This window comes from Pogoniulus pusillus, chromosome 8 (assembly GCF_015220805.1).
Source record: "Pogoniulus pusillus isolate bPogPus1 chromosome 8, bPogPus1.pri, whole genome shotgun sequence".
Classification (NCBI taxonomy): domain Eukaryota; kingdom Metazoa; phylum Chordata; class Aves; order Piciformes; family Lybiidae; genus Pogoniulus; species Pogoniulus pusillus.
The window spans coordinates 39,908,825-39,927,767 of record NC_087271.1 but is presented as its reverse complement, the minus strand read 5'-3'; the positions used below and the strand labels follow the sequence as shown (position 1 = coordinate 39,927,767).

Genomic DNA, 18,943 nt, shown 5'->3' with positions numbered 1-18,943 from the left:
TTATCTGGAAAATGCAAGTATCCCTAATTAAAAACAAGAGCTATTTGTGTGTCATGGTTAATGGCAGCTTTATTTCTGACAACATAATAAATTCAGGACAGATTGGAAACAGCTGCCCCAGCTCTAAGTACCTGAAGTTCCCCTTCCATATCACCGTGCTTAAGACTTCAGTGACCAAAGGGGACAGCTCAGCATCGTCCTTGCTTACACAAGGAAATAAATGCTCCTAGGCAAGGACTGGCAAGGGAGCTTGGTCATGGAAAACCTGAGAGCCAAATCAATCTACTTAAAAAAGTGATTGATTCCTCCAACGTGGAGAGGAAGCAGGAACAGGGCTTATGGGTGCAGCAAGACACATTTTGTTATATATATAAAGTCTCTTTGACTGGCATCCTTCAATAACTCTTCATTTGGGCTCCTTTCATTCCTGAAAGTCACAACACAGAACTATTTCCTTTTCTCACCGAAAGAATGAGGAGCACAAAGGCAGATCTTCCTCAAGCCTCAGCTCTGCCACCACATGCCAAATGTCCTTGGGTCAGCCAGGCAAAGCACCCAAGAGCACTAACCCTAAAAAGGAGCCTGCATCCTTCTACTACTCCCAGCAAAGTGTTTTTCATACCCACAAATGAAGCAGCAGACCAGACTATTTCACTGCCTTTTGCCCCTTTCTCTTCTGCTCCATCTCACCTATTTGGGTTTTAAGATTGCTGCAGTAGGGCTGCCTTATGGCTTACAGCTACAGATTTGTATTGCCTCTGTGCCGTTTTTGGCCTATATGCCCTCCCCTTCAGACAGTCCATGCACCTTGTCAGTGAAGTGGTAAGACATCAGCTTTGGTTATTACCCCAGCTATGGGAAAATCTCTGCTGGGCCGAGCTCCCTTCACAGACATCAGATAAATCATCGGCATTCTCCTTCCCAGCAGCTGTGAAATGCTCCTCTTATTCCAAAGACCTTGAGATGCTTATCACAGAGGAGCATAGAAAGGGGTCAGGGAGTGATTTTTAGCTAAAAATACCTTAGAATAAGAGAACTTTGATTTGTTGCCTTTGTAAATGTGGAAGCTCCATAGTCAGCGTTTCCATCTACAGTCTGATAATATACAGTCAGGCAAAAACCCTCATAGGAAAGAGATGGAGAAGATAACTTAGAAGAAGGGAAGAGGTATTTTGGATAACACACCTGTTTCTTTTAAACTTAATTTTTCTCTTGAGCAACTCAGCTGCTGGCTACAGCTTTTAGTCCCTGTCAGGCAAGTCAACTCCAGCCAGAACATCTAAGTACAACAGCGTTTGGCCGTGTTGTTTTGGAAATCAGCTCCTGCAATCACTAGATAGTGAAGCATCAGGTAACATGATAGGGTCTGAGGTTTTTTTTAGTGCAGCAGAGTGTTTTACTGTCAACATGGTCTGGCTACCACCAAGAAAGGGCACTTTGCATTTCAACCACACCGAGTTACACCAGGAAAACATTTACACAAACCAGCTGCGTCTCCCCTGCCCAGAGGAGGTTCTGTTGGCAGACACTGCAGAAACAGCAAGTTCTCAGACAGGAATTAGACTACAGGATGAAGAGCACTTAGGCTTTGTTACACCACCAGAGAGCGTCAAGCCAAGAGACAGTCAACCGAAACAGTGAACAGAGCACATTTAGTGATAAGCAAACCCTGCTGAGTTTTCTCTCGTGGCCATTGGTTGTGCTTTGCAGACTGGGTCCCTGCAGCAGGGCTCTCAGCCGCTGCCACAAACCAGCTTGTTTTGTTAATAGTAGCGCTGAGACTACTCCCCTGACCTTCACACATGCACACACACACACATTATTCATTTTCTTCACCTAATCCTGAAGCACACAGTCTCTTCAGCTGGATAAAGCTCTTCCCGTCCCTGTCCCACAGCAAACTCATTGCTGTATTTAACACTCTTCACAGCTGTGTTTCAGTAAACAGTGAATTAGTCCCTGCCTGGACTGGTTTGCCAAAGTCCCTGGGAGCTTTTAGGCTATCAGACACTAAACAGGCAAGCAGTACAAGGAAGAAAAAAAACTCAGCCAGAAGACAGAATCTCTTACCTGCCGGGAATTGGTGGAGGCACAGCCAACAGCAGCCTGCTGCAATGACCACCACGGGGCTGAATGAGCTCAGCTTTGCCAAATTTAAAGGCTCGGGCATGCTGGGAGAGGGAGCAGTCATCTTCTGAGTGTAGCGGGGTGCATGGAGAGGGAGGAGAGCAGCAACTGCAGGAGGCTCTGACTCTGAAGCACTCTTGAAAAGGACTTCTGGGAGGGTTGGAGGCCAAGGAGCTTGAACCTGGGCTGATTTAGTCACAAAGAGAAGTTGGTTTGTTGAAATGCAGCTCCAGGGAGTCACATGCGTGTACCCTCAGCTTCCCTGAAGGCAGGCCTAGCACTACAGCTCTTCCTCTGCTCACCTGACCATGTGTCAGGCCCAGGCAAGCAGTCTGTGCCCTGATCTGCTGTTCTGCTTGGGGCTGGGAGCGATGCTGTGGTGTCGGGCTGCAGCTGATGTTCCTATCACACATGTTCAGCCCAATGGCCCTTCTCTACATTGTGCCATGAGGTGCCAGAAGCACCTCGTTTCCCATGCCATTTCCCATGCCTTGGAGGGAAAGTGGAATTTTAAGACATGTGAGACCGGTGTGGTCCCACAATGGTCTGATCCTGCCATGGCTGTCCCAAGCTTCCAGGTGATGTGGTCCCTAGGTGAACTGCCTTTGGAAGGCCCTTCTGTGCCCAGGATGGTGAGGACCCAGTTTCTCTAGCTAACCATCCTCTGTTTCTGTCAGGACAGTAGTGAGGCAGCAGATGGAGCTGGCTCCTGGGAGGAAGAAGTCACCAAGTGGTGGGGAGAGTGGAGCTCCTGGTCCACCTGCTCCCGCTCCTGCGGGGGAGGTGTGATGTCCCGCGAGAGACACTGCTTGAAACAGAGGTGAGTCGTCACCCAGCCTGAGCCCTTTCCCAGGTCATAAGGGGCAGAGGGGAAATGGGGTCCCCCCAGCTTGTGCTTTTGGGGTGAACCTCTTGGGATTGCAGGATTGGCTGTTCCCTCTCCTGTGATGTCTCAGAAAGGAGGGTGGCTGTTGCCTGTGTGGTAGGCAGCGAGCAGGCACTGGCTACAGTGGGGCAGGTGACAGATCAACCACTCAGCCTGGCCCATCTGAGTGGGAGCATGGGATTGGTGCCCTCTTGGGGTCTGAGGAAGGCTTGAAGATGACTGTTGTGGACTGGAGAAGGCTGTCTCTGTTCCTCACCTTTCATTTGCAAACCCTCCTTTATGGTGATTGCTCTGACCAACCTAACCCTGATTTGTAGCCAGTTCATGTGCTCAGGATGTGGGGACATGTTCCAGATACCTTTTGGGGAGTTGATTTACTCCTGGCAGCAGCCAGCTCAGCCACATCTCAGCGATTTCCCCTCTTTCTTCCCTGTAGAGCTTGTAAGTTTCTTGCCCTCTGTCGTTCATTTGGCTGTCCCCTACAGCAGCTACAGTCCTGCTGTCGGTTGGAGTGCGTTTATGGGAGTGGGGAGAGATGGAGAACTTAGGCTACCTGCACTGCTGTCTCCTCCAGCTCACCTCACCACCAAGCCCTCCTCCTCCAGCCCCTTACCAGTCTGCCACTGCAGGCTCCCGAGATGCTAATGAGAGCCAGCATGCTGCAGCACAGCAAGCCCACGGGGGCTGCCTGCTCCCCACTCGGCCCTTTCCTTTCTGCGTGAATACCCTCCTGAGGGAAGGAAGCTCAAGCTACAGCCCTCAACCTGCTCTCCTTCCTGCAGCAGAAAACTTCTGTTTTTGAAGGCTGGCTGGCAGCACAACGGGGGTCTCATGTGCTGTGGCACCCTCGTCTGGACCCACCCTCCTGAGTAACTGAGCTTGCCAGTCCCTGCTGCTGCTCGTCCTCCCCGGCACACCGTGGACATCATGGAAGCAAGAGGGTGGAAGGGAGCTTGGGGCTGTCCCACGCCCTGCAAAGCCAGCAAGCTCTCTTCTGGCAGTTCTTCTGCCCTTTGCATGCTGCCAGAAGAGAGATTTTTCTCTCCATTTGGGATCTGCTCTCTCCTTGACTCCACAGCTGGGGAGAGGAGGGCTTTGCTGTGGTATTTTGCTCCAGGGATCAAGTCTGAATTTATAACAACAACAACAACAACAAAAAGGCCAATATAAAACCCAGCCAAAAAGCTTCTGCAGCTTTAAGGACAGCTCCTTAAGCATGAGCCAGGTACAGCCACAAAACAATCCCTGCCTGAGCCTGCAGGCAGCCTCTGCTTCAGCTCCAAGAGAGGGCAGTTTTTAAGCCCTTTAGCACAAGTTTAGGTTTTGCTAACGTCGTGTAAAGCATTGGGCTGGCAGGACAGCTGCAGTGTCTCCAGCCAGTATCTCCAGCCTGAATATGCCTGCACAGTTCTTCGTTACACATCCCAAATGCATCCTGAGTTTACAGCACTGCTAGTGCATTGTCTGCTGCTGTTCTTCACGCAGGCCACGTTGCCTTCATCTGTAGTTTCAGCCATTCTCCTTAGGGCTTCTGAGCTTTATCCCCTGGGTAACTCCTGCCAGTCAGGAGTAAGGCATCAACGTTTGAGAAATGCCTGTGGTTTTGGTCCATCACCTACTCCAAGCTTTTCCTGTTGACTTTTGAAGTGGTCAGTCCACAGGAGAGATGCTGTTTGTCTGTTTCACAGTGAATCCTGAAATCAGCTCCCCTGGGCACTGCAGATTCTGGGCACTGCCATGGGAGTGATGGATCATCAGGGTCTATTGTTTTTTTTTGGAGCTCAGAAGTGAAGTGACACAGGGGTGGGTTATATTTGGAGCATCAACCTGCTCCAAAATGAGAGTAGCCTAAAATCAGTCCACCTAAACCCACCCTAAAATGTGTTTTAGAGATCACAGGCTCACAGGATATTAGGGGTTGGAAGGGAGCCAAGTTGATCATCGAGTCCAACTCCCCTGCCAGAGCAGGACAATCTTATCTAACACAGGTCACAGAGGAACCCATCCATCCAGGCCTTGAAAGGCTCCAGAGAAGGAGACTCCACAACCTCTCTGGGCAGCCTGTGCCAGTGCTCTGGGACCCTTACAGGAAAAAAGTTCCCTCTTGTGCTGAGGTGGAACCTCCTGTGCTGCAGCTTACACCCATTGCTCCTTGTCCTTTCCCAGGGAGCACTGAGCAGAGCCTGTCCCCCCATCCTGACCCCCAGCCCTCAGATGTTTATAAACATTGATTAAATCCCCTCTCAGTCTTCTCCAGACTAAGCAGCCCCAGGTCCCTCAGCCTCTCCTCATAAGCCATGCCCTCCAGTCCCTTCATCAGCCTCATAGCCCCCTGCTGGACCCTCTCCAGCAGATCTCTGTCCCTCTTAAACTGGGGAGCCCAAAACTGAAGGCAGTGTTCAAGATGAGGTCTCACCAGGGCAGAGTGGATGAGAAGGATGTTGTCTGGATGTTGTCTAGAGATGTTGTCTAGTCTGAATCCAGAATGCTTTGCTCTGATAAAATGTCTGCCTTGCTTCTCCCTCCTAAATCAGCCCTGACTTCTCTCTCATCCTCAGTAGCTTAGACCTTCAAGGACCTCCAGCTTATTTTCTTTCTGCTTTGCAGGCTCCAGACACCCCAGGGAACAAACAGCACCATGTGCATTGGTCAAGCCAAGCACTACCAACTGTGCCAGCAGCAGGTGAGAACCACTTCCAGTGCTGAGTGACCCTCGGTGGAGGACATGGGACTTGGCTGGGGGTCACACTGTAAGAGCACCAGCACTCAGGGTGTGACTGATCTGTCAGAGGAGTGCAGACAAAGGATATGATCCACTTCTGGAGTGTGCTTTTGAAGACATGGGAGATGTGCTCCGCTCTCTGGGGCTGAGGTGGAGGGGAAGTGGATATAAACACCTGCTTCTTGTGTGGTTGGGAGGAGGGATGATGTTTTTCAGTAAACTTTTCCCTTTGCTTGAGTTAAATTTTGCAGGACTGTTAAATACAGCTGTCCAAGGTACCCTTGGTGATGGAGGCCTGTCCTTTCTGTCTGTATTATGGCACCTCAGAGTCCATTACTGATTCCTTCCAGGGTTGCCAGGGTATTTTCATCCTTCAGGGATGCAGCAGGGACAAGAAACTGTCACAACAACCATGGTTGTGACATATGGAGCCTTTTGTAACATTTATTCCCTCCATAGCCCTGTCCAGCCAACACAGCAAGCTTCAAACAGCAGCAGTGTTCCAGTTTCAATGCCAAAGCCTTTGGGAAGCACTACTACCATTGGATGCCCCTCTATCCAGGTGGGTTTTCACAGCTTCATGCAAAGAGTTAAGGTGAGAAAACACCCACAGGACCTTCTCGGACACAGGAGAAGGGAAAGGTCCCAGGGGACAAGGGGTAGATGCTCTTGGCTGGTGTGGAATTACTGCCTTATGTGCCCTGTTTTGGAGGAATCACTGCCTGTCTCTTCACAGAACTGCTCCACCCAGCCAGGCCTCTTCTCTCACCACATTGCTCCCAGTTAGGGTCCTGCATCAGCAAGCACTGGTGGGCAGACAGGGCACAGGCTTCTCTGAACTGTCTTGGCTAACCAGCAGTCATCTTGGCAGAGCTGGCTGCTCATGCTCTTTGTGCCTTCTACCATTCTGGCTGCCTCTGTCACCCAGCTTGCTTCCCACCCAGTTGGTGGTGGGTTGGTCTGAATAGGATGCCCATCCCTTCCCTGCACAGGCCAGACATTGTTTCACCTCGGTTATGAGTTGTCCCTTGAGGCCAAATTTGAGCTCACCTAACATACCATCTTTCTGGACACTTGATTTTCTCTTTGCACTTGCTGCCAAGGGGATGTGGAACACCTGCACCTCTAACTTCAGTTGCTTAGCTGAGTGGAGCGTAGCTGGCTGCAGCCCTATGCATTTGGTACCACTCTTACAGGTCTTGCTTGCTCTTGCCTATTTATGTGTGGCCTGGGACTTGCTGATGCAGGTTCCCCTGAGGGGATGACACTGCAAAGGGGAGAGAGTATGATGAGGAAGAGGGTTTGCAGCAAGAAGTATTTCTGTTAGGCGTGGTTCCCAGCTGCAGTCTCATACCATGACCCCTTTACTACTACAAAATCCATGGCCTTGGGCTCTCATCTCAAGCAGCAAGAACATCCAAGGTGACATCAAAACACCAGTATGGATAAGAGGAAAGCTCTTTTCCTTGCAGCCCATCTCTAAGCACCTTGATCTGCTGGTGACTTTCTGCTTCTGTCCCTTCAGATGATTACACCAGTATCTCCAACAAGCCCTGTGACCTCCAGTGCACTACACAGAGTGGAGAGAGGCAGCTGATGGCCCGAGCACAGGATGGTACTTCTTGTAAGGACAGGACCTATCAAGGGGTCTGCATCAATGGAAAGTGTGAGGTGAGGCTCTGGGAGGAATTAGTACAAAAATTTGGAGCATCAAGCTGAGGAGTTGACCTCTTGGTGGTCATAAGGCCAGGGATCCCATCAGGAAACTGGAACAGAGGCTTGGCATGGGGTAGTTATATTGACTCTTGAATACCTATGGGCTGGAGGAGAGCAAAGAGGTTCACACAGAGGGAATTCTATACATTCACATGTTCCCTCTGATTGACATCACTTTCCTCCCAGCACAAAGAAGACAAGAATGTCAGGTTTGCTTCCAAAGTCATCCAGTACCTCTTCTCAGAGATAATTAGTGACAGAACAAGAGGGGCCAGCCTCAAGCTGCGTCTGGATAGGTTTAGGCTGAACACTAGGGAAAAAAAGTTCCCAGCAAGAGTGTTCAGGCACTGGAATGGGCTGCCTAGGGAGGTGGTGGAGTCACCAACCCTGGGTGGGTTTAAGAGTCATTTGGATGTGATGCTCGGGAATATGGTTTAGAGTGGACCTTGCAGAGTAGGGTTCTCAGCTGGCCTTGGTGATCCTGAGGGTCTCCTCCAACCTGACTGTTTCTGTCATTACCCCAAGCTAACCTACATCCCCCTCCAGAACCTCACTAAAAAAAGCACGGTGGCATTTACTTGTCAAGCCTCTGAGCTGTGGAGATCAGCTGGCCTGAGGGAGCCTTCTCCTCTTGCCTTGCTTGCAGCCGGTGGGGTGCGACGGGAGCCTGTACTCGGCGCGGACGATGGACAGATGCAGGGTGTGTGGAGGGGACGGCAGCACTTGCCACCGCGTCTCGGGCAGCTTCCGAAAGGCACTCTCACAGATAGGTACTCCCTGCTACCACGGTCCAGAGACTTCACCTGTTGCTTCTTACCACCAGCTGACGTGAAGGGTGACTGGCTTGAGCACGGGTAGAAGTTTTCTCAGCTGCTTGGTGGAAAAAAGCTGAAGACTGCCAGCCCTGCTTTAATACCTGTTTTTTGTCCTTTCCACTTAATCATCATCAGAGATTGGTTTGATGTGCTGTGTATTGGGCTGGTAAGGTCTCCCTTCACCTCTCTACAATAGGATGCAGCTGGGGATCTGTTTGCTCCTATTGATTTTGGCATCTTGCCCTCCTCAGATAACGTGAGGAGATCGATGACTCTTCTTTTGTTTGTGCTACGTGTTCATTTGGAACCGGAGCTGCTGCGATGAGGGTCACAGCGTTTGTTTCAGCCTGCACTTAGTCTCCTCCTTTTCCCATTCACAGCTGAGGGACAATTCCTCTGAAACTGGGCTGAGATTCATCCCTTGCAACCTCATGGCCTGTTTCTCCATCCACAGAAGGATTAGACTGTGGTGTGCTCATTAGTAGTTAATTAACTGTGGTCGGAGGCTGGTTTGGAACATGGTTTCGCAGTGTTGTTGTTTCACTAGCTCGCCTTGTTCTCCGCAGCCACCAGACTAGAAAAGTACTCGGGCCCCTTTCCGGAGCAGGGGTGATGGAGCTAACCCCTCTGGCAGTACGGATGCAGTTTTGGCCTCCCATTTCAGTTCCTGTAAAGCCTTACAGAACAGACAGGTCCTGCATTTCTAGCAGGAGAGACAAACTGCCAAACCACGCAACTTTAAGAGCCTTCTTATTTCCTCTCCCTTTAAAGGTCAATTTTTATGCTACTCCTGAGACAAATCCTGTTGAGTCAGGAGCTGAGGGGACCTATGGTCTTCTCCATCCACTCTTCAGCATCAGTCCTGATCACTGGTAAGCTTTCTTGCCAGAAAGAGCGTGAGAAAACGTTCATCCACACACCTAAAAGCCAGGCTGTGCAGTTCCTTCCTGATTCCAAAGCTAGCGCTGTGCAGACCGAGCCTTAGAGACCTGTAATGGGATTTCAGAGAGGAGCTGGGGTTAGAGCTCACAGGCTGGCACAACAGGCACTTATGTCCGTAGCACCCTGTCCCGAAAGAGCAGCACTGCCCTCCCACAGGCTGCTTTTGCTATCTAGACCTTTTGATTCTGTCTTCGGAGTTTCCTCACTCGCTGTTCTGCTCCTCAGGTTACGTGTTCATCACCAACGTCCCTGCCGGCGCCACAGACATCCTCATCATCGAGCGCAGGAAAACGGAGAACATCCTGGGTGAGCAGAGGAGTTGGAGGGATATGGAGATCCCAGCTCAGGCGCCTGGGAGGTGGGAGGAGGGCTCTGTGCAGTGAGAGAGCTATCTGTGAGCATTGCCTCCAGGGTAGCCCAGGGGCACTTCATCTCTCTTAAACCAAGGCTACCGCATCTGAAGCGGCCAGCAGCAAGGGGGACATTTGGAAACCCAGCTCACACCGAGCAGTCCCTGCTGTGAAGACATTTGTGCTGCTGTTGGAGATGGAACTGAAAGCAGCAGGTGTTGAACACCGCTGATCTGACCTGAACGCTGGAGAGCCTTGTGGGTCTTTTCCTATCCCGCTTTTCACAGTGCGGAGCTGTTTGCTGTTCTCTGTTGCCAGCACGGCCCTGATGTCCTGCGCTGAGCATCACACTTGTCCCTTTTCTCTCTCTTTGAAGCACTTGCAGATGAATCTGGGCATTTCTTTTTCAATGGCAACTCCACCATTGACAACCCCCAGAACTTCAGGGTAGCTGGCACCATCTTCAAGTACCGACGGCCCTCAAGCCTCAACTCAGATGGGCTGGAGTACATCATAGCTCATGGACCCACTAACCAGTCTCTGAATGTCATGGTATGTGAGGAGCTAGTTTTAGGCTTTCCTGTCTTGCCTGTCCCAGAATTGCAAGCCTCTCTGAGACAAAGGGAACATTAACCTGGTTCCCAAACCAAACCTGAGCATGGTGGCTGAGGTAACCAGATGCTCTCTTGGGGGAGGTTCCCTCTTGGGTTTATGAGCATTCTGTCTTAACAACCATTGTGAACTGGCTGTGGCTAGAAGAGGTCTCTGGGAAATACCCATTCTTAAAATATGAAGATATTTGTTTTCCATCCCTGTTTCCTCCAGTACTATAACTTCAATGGGAAGATGCCACATGTGACTTATGACTACACTGTACCACAGACACCGCCTCTCCGAACTGCAGCCCCTGCTATAGACAGACCTCTCTATCATCACCTACCAGAGACCAGCCAGGACCATGCCATTCCAGCCAACTCCAGAGCTCTCCAGGACTTCAATGCCACGTGGCTCTCCCTGTCACCAGGTGACACCAGTGAACAGCTTCCCCTAAGAGAAGGGCATGAAGATTTAGGCTTCAACCACCCACACTTCTTCCAGACCAACTCCAGCAGCCAGACTCGAGACTGGGTTTGGGAACAAGGTGAAGAGAAGGACAAGTATGACTTCCAGATAAGACAGGTCTACCGTGCAAGCACAGCAGGAGAGGAAGCAGCAGCAGCAATTGGTGAAGAGGCAGAGTTGGGTTGGTTGCTTTGTTTTTCCTTCTCTCCCGTTTTGTTCATTGGAAGTGGACATCCTGCACTGGTCTTCCTCAAATCTAAGGTGGCTTCACCTTCAGAGCAGACAGGAGGGAAAGATGATTAACATCAAGGTGGACAGTGTCAGGGAAGCAGCAAGAGGCCAGTGGCTCAGTAAGGGAGGGGAGCTGGGAAAGGTGAACACAGCATAGGTCAGGGCAGTGACAGCAGCAGGTCACAGCCACAGTCCAACGATCACCATGTGAAAGCAAGGGGACAGGTCACTTGAGGTCCATCTGTGGAAGCCAAACAACAATTCAGGGACAAAGTACATCTGCAGCACTGCTCAGACCAGGCCTGAGGGGCCAGGCTTGAGCTGGAGTGGAGATCCTGAGCAATGGGCAGTGTGTGTGGGCAGTTATGGCCTGTTGGTGCACCCTGGTGGCAATTTGTGATTTTGAGGCCAAATATTGGATGTTTTTTACCTTGTTAAACACCACATTCCGAAGCACAAACCATCTGATCGAGTGTTTTCCTTCCAGCTGTCAGGTTCAACCAGATTTCCATCAGCACTGCTGTGCCCTCCAGCGTGAGGAGATCTGAGCTCTCGCAGAGCAGCCGCGCAGCACCCCTGGGCCTTCGGCTCTTCAGGAGACTGTGCCACAGAGACCCTCACAGCACTGCCTTCTGCAGGGAGCTGCAGCACCTGGCAGTCAGGCTGGCCCTGAGGAACTCCACAGCAGGACTGTGGCCCAAGATGACTGCCCAGTGGCCACAGGGCCTCCACAAAGTGCCGGCCCGTAAGAACTCACTGGAGGACTTGAAGGTGGAGGCATTTGCTGGGAGTCAGGGGGAAGCAGCCAACTTCAGCATGACAGCATCTGTGGAGAGCCCTCTACTAGGTGCCAGCCCAACCATGGACATCAGCCAGGCAGAGCCTCTGCAAGCCCCTGGCACTGAAAGGTGGCACTTGGTTTCCTGAGCAAAACAGGAGCGTGGTTCTCTGGGGAGGGAGGGTCAGGCCGATCCTCTGGTAGGTTCACTGCTGTCCTGCATGTCCTCAGGCACCAGCATCCACCCACAGCAGGTGCTGTGGATGCTTGGTGTGTCCTCCAGAGACACAACTGGCCTGATATGGAGCTCCTAGAGTGTAGTTGAGGTCTCCCTGCCCCTAGGGAATCCATTAAACAGGTGCAGAAGGACCTGTGAGGCCAGCACTAACAGGGTTATAAAGAAGGCCAGGAGTCTGTACCATGTCACATACAGCTACTTGCCACAACACTGGCCATTCTGTCCCATTCCTCTGGCCACATAAGGTTCTGTAACTTGAGTAAACATGCCAGGAGGCTGAGGGCTAACATTTAAACCTTTCTGGCAAGCCACTCGTGAACTCTCCCCACCACATTATATGACACTAACAGGACCCTTGCTTGAGCTCCCCTTTCCAACCTGACATTGGACGTCTTAGAAGTGATGGTGTGAACTGAGGCTGAGGGCACCTGCCTAGGTGAAGGCCCATAATATGCACAACACTCACTGTGAACGGTGCCTCCTCTCAGAGGGATGATCCACAGCCTTTCTCATTCGATTCAGGAGGTGGAACAAGCCTTTAGACTCAGCTCATCTGTGCTCCATCTTGCCCGGGTTGGGGGGAATGAAGTGCAGAAGCACTTGGTCTCTTCCCTGCCTTCAGACAGCGAGGAGGATTTTCACTCCATTTTGCAGGAATTTCACTCCATTTTGCAGGAATTTTTGGGTTTTAGCTCATTCCACCTCCTTTTTTCCACAGCAATGAGTTCGATGTGAGCCCCCTGGGCCATGACGACATCAGCTTGGCTGACATGTATCGGTGGAAGGTCTCAGCTTATGCCCCCTGCAGCTCCACCTGCACGTCAGGTAGGTTTGGCTTCCAGTGACTGATCACATGAGGTCCTTTTTGGCTGCTGCTGGAGACAGCACTGGTGTTCTTTAAAATGGCAGGTAGAGCTTCAGCTGCAGTGAGCACTCCAGTAGTTTAATTGTGGTGGGGGGAGGCTTTCAGGTCTGGCAGAGCCTGACCAAGAGAGGGTCTTGACTGCCCAGCAGGTATCAGCACCTCCTACGCAATGTGTGTCCGGTATGACGGAGTGGAAGTGGATGAAGCATACTGTGATGCCCTAACCCGACCAGAACCTACTCATGAGTTCTGCACAGGGAGAGATTGCCAGCCTAGGTGAGCAGCAATCACATCAGATGACCTTGGGGACAATGCATCTTGGTAAGGATAATTTTCTGCTCAAAAGATAAGGCCATTTCTGGGCTGAAAGACAGGCTTAAGCAGCTATGCCTTTGTGTCCCTTTGTCTAACTTGCTTGCAAAGGGCAAAGTTGGCTTCTGTGGCAAGCATCTTCTTAACACCAACATCTGCAGTGATGAGCAGGGTCATAGTGGCAGCTGCTGGGTGAGGGAATCCCAGGTGTGCAGCCACTCCCCAGCAATCCAGAGTTCCATGTCCCCCTTACCTGGGTTTTCCCTTGTGCTTTCTTCCCCGGGGACTGCTCGTGGAGGTGGGAGACCAGCCGGTGGAGTGAATGCTCCAGGACCTGTGGTGAGGGCTATCAGTACCGCACCGTGCGCTGCTGGAAGATGCTGGCTCCAGGCTTTGACAGCTCAGTTTATGATGACCTCTGTGAGTCAGCTGGGTTGGCCAGGCCCATGGAGAGGAAAGCCTGCAAGAACAAAGCCTGTGGGCCCCAGTGGGAGCTGTCCGAGTGGTCTGAGGTAGGCATCAGGGAGCTTTGCTCTGGCAGGTAAGCAGCTGAGGCTGAGCTGGGACCTGGATGAAGGTGGCTGACAAATGTTGGGTGCTCAGAAAGCCTCGGGCTAGCTGCTTGCTGGGGAAACAAGGACTGCCCTTACTGATATCCCTCTTGTTCTGACACGACCCAACTAACAAAGGCCATTGCAACATAGTTTTTCTAAGGTAATTTCTCTCCAGGAGCATGTTGACCAAATGAAAGCCTTGCCAGCAGAAGGCTTTGCCTCTCTCTTCCAGGACCATGCTATGATTCTAACCAAGAATAAGTGGGGAAAACAGTAGCATGGAGATACAGAAAAGCCTAAAACCCAAAGTCTCTTTGTGTGACTTCTCACAGCCTTCTTGAGACTGGCCCAGTAGCCCAGTGACTTTGGAAAGCAGTCCAGCCATCAGCATCTTGGAGCATTGGAGCTCTAAGACCCAATAAGCAGCAGAGATAGAGGCAGACCCACATTTTCCTGTCCCTGCTGGTGCCCTTCCCCACTTCCCTGGTGCCACAGGAGCAAGCAGAGGCCCAGCTCCTGCCGCGCCCTTGCTGACCCTTGCTGTCGGTTGCAGTGCTCGGCGCGCTGCGGCGCGCAGGGGACGATGCGGCGGGCGGTGCGCTGCTCGGTGGAGGCGCCGCTCTGCGACGAGGCTCAGAAGCCCAGCAGCCAGAAGGCCTGCACCGGCCCACCCTGCGACCGCCGCTGGACCGCTTCCACCTGGGGCCCGGTGAGTCCAGAGGGTCTGCTGCTCCTGGTGCCGAAGGCAGGCAGCGGGGAGCAGGGGCTTCGTCGTGTGGCTGCTCTCCTGCGGCTTTCCTCTGGCAGAGGCTGAGCTCCAGAAGCTAGGGCAATCTGTGCTGTCACCTCGCCAGGCAGGAAATTTGCATTGGCTGTGAGGTGAGCTCCATTCTGTCATCTGGAAAGCTCATGGCACCTGGAGAGGGCAAGCCCCTGACCAGCCATACCTCTAAAGACCCTTGGAGTCCAGTGCTGCAGTCCCAGTACTAGGGCTAGGCTCTGGACTTGGGTCTCCTGGCACCACTGACCCTTACCCCTCCACCTTCCTGCTTTCTGATGTGTCTGAATGCCTTTTGTTCCTCCAAGTGCTCAGGTTCGTGTGGGGAGGGACGCATGAGCCGCTTCATCGCCTGTCGCAACCTGGAGGGCAAGGTGATCTCCAGCTCACAGTGCGACCCAGCCACCAAGCCCTTGGCTGTCCACCCGTGTGGAGATAAGAACTGCCCTGCACATTGGGTGGAGCAGGAGTGGGACCAGGTAAAGCTAGGGTGCGCTGTGTCCTCAGCCCTCCTTCCCACCCCATATCCACAGGAGATGGGGGGAGCCTGGTTCCCTTAGCAGAGCAAGGCTGCATAGAATCATAGAACCAGTCAGGGTTGGAAGGGACCACAAGGAGCAGCCAGTTCCTACCCCCTGCCATGCCCAGGGACACCCTACCCTAGAGCAGCCTGCCCACAGCCTCAGCCAGCCTGGCCTGAAACACCTCCAGCCATAGGATCTCAACCACCTCCCTGGGCAACCCATTCCAGCCTCTCACCACTCTCATGCTCAACAACTTCCTCCTCACCTCCTCTCTGACTCTCCCCACCTCCAGCTTTGCTCCATTCCCCCCAGTCCTGTCCCTCCCTGATAGCCTAAAAAGTCCCTCCCCAGCTTTTTTGTAGCCCCCTTCAGATCCTGGAAGGCCACAGGAAGGTCACCTGGGAGCCTCCTCTTCTCCAGCCTGCACAGCCCCAACTCTTTCAGTCTGTTCTCACAGCAGAGCTGCTGCAGCTCTCTGAGCATCTTCTCGGCCCTGCTCTGGACATGGTCCAGCATCTCCACATCCGTCTTGTAATGGGGGCTCTCCAGAACTGGATGCAGTACTCCAGGTGGGGTCTGAGCAGAGTAGAGGGGGAGAATCACCTCCCTCGACCTGCCGGCCACACTTCTGATGTATGGTCCAGTCTGCAGCCGTAGAGCTGTGCCCTTGTCCTAGCTCCTTTTGGCAGGAGGGAAGGAGTAAAAATGCCCTAGCTTGTCCCACTATACCCTACAGACCACCCTGAAGTTTGTGGCATTTGCTGCGTTCCCAGAGCCCTCCACTGGAGGGCAGCAATGTCCTGAGCAACTCTCTCACCTCTTAACTCCCACCTCAACAGACCTCTTTGTCCAGAACCTACACTCACCCCTCCTAAGCTTTCGGTCCCACAGCTAAAGAGGAAGCCTCAACAAAGCTGGCTTCAGCTGCCATAAATAACAGCCAGAGGTAAACTTGAACTACAGCCCAGATCTTTGGCCTAGAAGTCACATCCAGACCACGTGTGTGCATTTGTCCCAGGACTTGGAGTCCAAAGAACATGGTCCAGGTGCCCCATTCTACCAACAAATTGGTCTCTGCCAGTCTACTTACTCCTCTTCTGTTGTTCAAGGCCTAGAGGCTTTAGTCTTCCAAATACAAGCTGAGCCAAGTGGCAGAGCACCCAACAGAACACACTGACTGAGTTGTGGAGTTTTGGCTTTGTCTTGAATCTTGAGTAAAGTAGGATTCACAAAACATGAAGAAAGAAGGTTTCTGGAGAACCAGAGAAGGAGCCAAGCCCTCTCCCCTCTAACAAAATCTCAGTTCTTGTTTTGCTGACACACATCTGAGCCTCCCTCCAGCACTAGTAACGAGCATCAACTGGTTGAACATGGAGACCCACAGCAGCCCTCTTCTGCTCTGGCCTATGGTGTGGGTCACATACAATACTGCAGTGCATTTTTAAAGCCCTGTCCAGGCTACTAAACTCACCTGAACTCTGAAAAACCAACTGAGCTGAGCTCCCCAGCTTTGCCTCTGTCAGCTTCTTTGCCTCTGCAGCATTCCCTCAGCTGATCAGCTCTGAGTCCACAGGATGACTAAGGTCAAGTGCAGAGCAGGTGTGCTGGTCCTGCTGTGGTGAAGGAGGGCACAAAACGATGAAACACCAAACTGACAGCTGCCTCTGTGGGGATAGAATCATAGAATCAGTCAGGGTTGGAAGGCATCACAAGGATCATCTAGTTCCAACCCCTCTGCCATGGGTAGGGACACGCTACCCTAGGTCAGGGATCAGCCTGAGACAGATCTTGGCTCCTGCTGTTTCTCTTGGGAATGCCCTAAGGGAGTCCTCCCAGCTAAGCCCACATAGCTCTGGTCTCAGCAGCACTTGTCCACACAAATCACTTGCAGCATGCTGGCTTGGTTCCCTTGGGCTCACTCAAACCGTGTCAGTCCTTCGAGGTTGCTACACAAATATGCTACATGGATTTTGAGAACGTAGACACACATAAGACAGGAACAGCTTGGCTGCTCAGCATCCTTGTGGCAGCTGCTCTCAAGGCCAGCCAAGGTGAACTTGGCACCTCCAGTGCTGGCTAAACACAAGTTTACCCCAGCGCCTGTACATGCTCCCTAGGAAAACCAGTTCCTTTGCTCCTGTGACCTGGGCAGCTCTAACTCCCTTAGGCTGGTGTTAGCAGAGGCATTAAGCATCTTGTTTCTGAGCAGGATGCCACCTTACTTGGAGCTTTACAGCCGATGAGCATCGTTGGTTACCTGGCTGCTGTGTTCTCCTTCCCAGTGCGACGCCAGCTGCGGGCGCGGGATGAAGACCCGGCTTGTCTTGTGTGCAGGCCTGGAGAATGGTGTGTACAGGGAGTATGCTGAGAAGCTCTGTGAGGCCTCTCAGAAGCCTGAGGAGCAAGCTGCCTGCTTCAGGAGACCGTGTTCAACGTGGTTCACCACTTCCTGGTCTCAGGTAGGGCTTGGGGTGGTGGCCTGGTAGAGCATGACCTGCACCAAGGCTTTTTAGCAGCCTTTCTGTGAAGGGGTCTGTCAGGTCTGAAGGGGACCATGAGCTCTGCTCTCCTGCAGACCAGGCAGCAGGTGGGGGCACTGACACAGACACAAGCTGGAGGAGGTCTAAAAGCATGTGGGTTGTTGCCTCAAGCAACAGCATGACCCACACTGCAAGCTTACAGAGTATAGCCATGCCTCCACCTCTGCCAGGAGGAGGGTTCTGCCCTTCTCTCCTCTCCCTTTTAGCTGCTGAGTGTTTAGGGAATGGGAGGACAGGGAAAGCTGGGCCTGGCTTGCAGCAGCCATTTTCTCCATCTTTTATCACAGCATCAGCACTCAAAGCCAAAACAGTTCTGAGCTGCATTCAAGAGATGAAAGCAGACTTGTCCCTTGCCCAAGCCCAGCTCAGGGAGGCTGTCCTCTGGGAACAAAAAAGGAGCAGAAATTTGAGATCAGTGTGGATTTTAGCCCAAACCTCCTCGAGAACATTCTCCAAAGCTGAGACCAGAAGGCCTCACTGGAAGAACAAACTGGGAACTATAGAAAAAGAATCAAATGGCCTCTCTCAGTCCCTTTCCTCTCTCTTGGTGCCCACAGTGCAGCAAGACCTGTGGTGCTGGAGTGCGGCTGCGTGAGGTGAAGTGCTACCAGGGGGAAGCACTGGCTCAGGGCTGCGACCTCGCTTCCAAACCAGAGGCCAGGCAGATGTGCCAGCTCCAGCCCTGCCCCACTGAGGCACCAGGTAAGGGCTGGGAGGCCAGGGGAGAGGAGCCCATAGGAGCTCTTTGCTCTGGTCGTCATTCTGCTAGGGGAGTGCATTTCCTCTTTAACCCCTTCTCTGTCTGCTTCTGTTCCACAGAAGAAGACTGTGAAGACAAAGTGACAGCCAACTGTGTGCTGGTGCTGAAGGTGAAGCTGTGCTCTCACTGGTACTACAGGAAGGCTTGCTGCAGGTCATGTCGGCTCAAATCACCCTGAGTGCTGTTGGGCTGGACTTCCCTTCCGAGTTCAGGGGCAAGAGCCCCCTCAAACCAGACTTTACCACTTGAAGCTACCTGGCTTGGCTGTGGAGCCAATGCCCGTAGATCAGCTTGCTCTGCAAGGGAGGGTTTCTAGGACTTAGTCATCACTGCTCTCTCTCCACCAAGAGGATTTTACACAAGACAAACAACCATCAGTTCCTAGAAAGCTACTGAGAAGTGAGTTGGGAAAGCCTGCCCCTGCTGTCATCATCTCTGAAGAGTTCTAGTTGGAGGTGGTGGAGCACAGAGGCCAGCCTGCAGCAGGCCACAGCAGCCATCCCTCAGGCCTGCCCTGCAGGTTTTCCTCCTACAAGGGCAATTTCCAACACAGGTTGCAAAATTCTGTGTCACAATAAAGAACTAAACTAAAACTGCCAGTCTGGGATGCATGTACCTGGGCCAGAGGTAAGGGAGGAGATGGCACACAAGAGGAGCAAAAGCAGGAGTAGGAAAGGTGGGGAAGGAAAACCCTCACACTAGCACAACTTCCAAGCAACTCCAGATAAATCCCTTTTTTTTTT

At 52.2% G+C, this 18,943-nt stretch overlaps 1 protein-coding gene across 4 annotated transcripts; it reads left to right on the top strand.

Moving 5' to 3' along the window:
- The first annotated feature begins 1,289 nt into the window (after nt 1–1,289).
- LOC135177741 (ADAMTS-like protein 2) lies at nt 1,290–18,793 on the top strand. 4 transcript variants are annotated; one of them, XM_064148159.1, is made up of 18 exons: nt 1,290–1,351; nt 2,810–2,947; nt 5,621–5,696; nt 6,195–6,297; nt 7,261–7,406; nt 8,098–8,221; nt 9,434–9,514; nt 9,935–10,110; nt 10,384–10,801; nt 11,339–11,759; nt 12,586–12,692; nt 12,882–13,008; nt 13,343–13,556; nt 14,152–14,307; nt 14,685–14,855; nt 17,183–17,359; nt 17,998–18,142; nt 18,260–18,793. In XM_064148159.1, exons 2-18 carry the CDS (start codon nt 2,916–2,918, stop codon nt 18,376–18,378), a joined length of 2,793 nt encoding a protein of 930 aa, XP_064004229.1. In that variant the 5' UTR covers nt 1,290–1,351; nt 2,810–2,915; the 3' UTR covers nt 18,379–18,793. The 4 variants fall into 4 exon arrangements, with proteins under 4 accessions (XP_064004229.1, XP_064004228.1, XP_064004231.1 ...); XM_064148158.1 differs by having other exon boundaries at nt 12,879–13,008; XM_064148161.1 differs by lacking the exons at nt 1,290–1,351; nt 2,810–2,947; nt 5,621–5,696; nt 6,195–6,297 and having other exon boundaries at nt 7,377–7,406; nt 8,098–8,151; nt 12,879–13,008.
- The last annotated feature ends 150 nt before the right edge of the window (nt 18,794–18,943 follow it).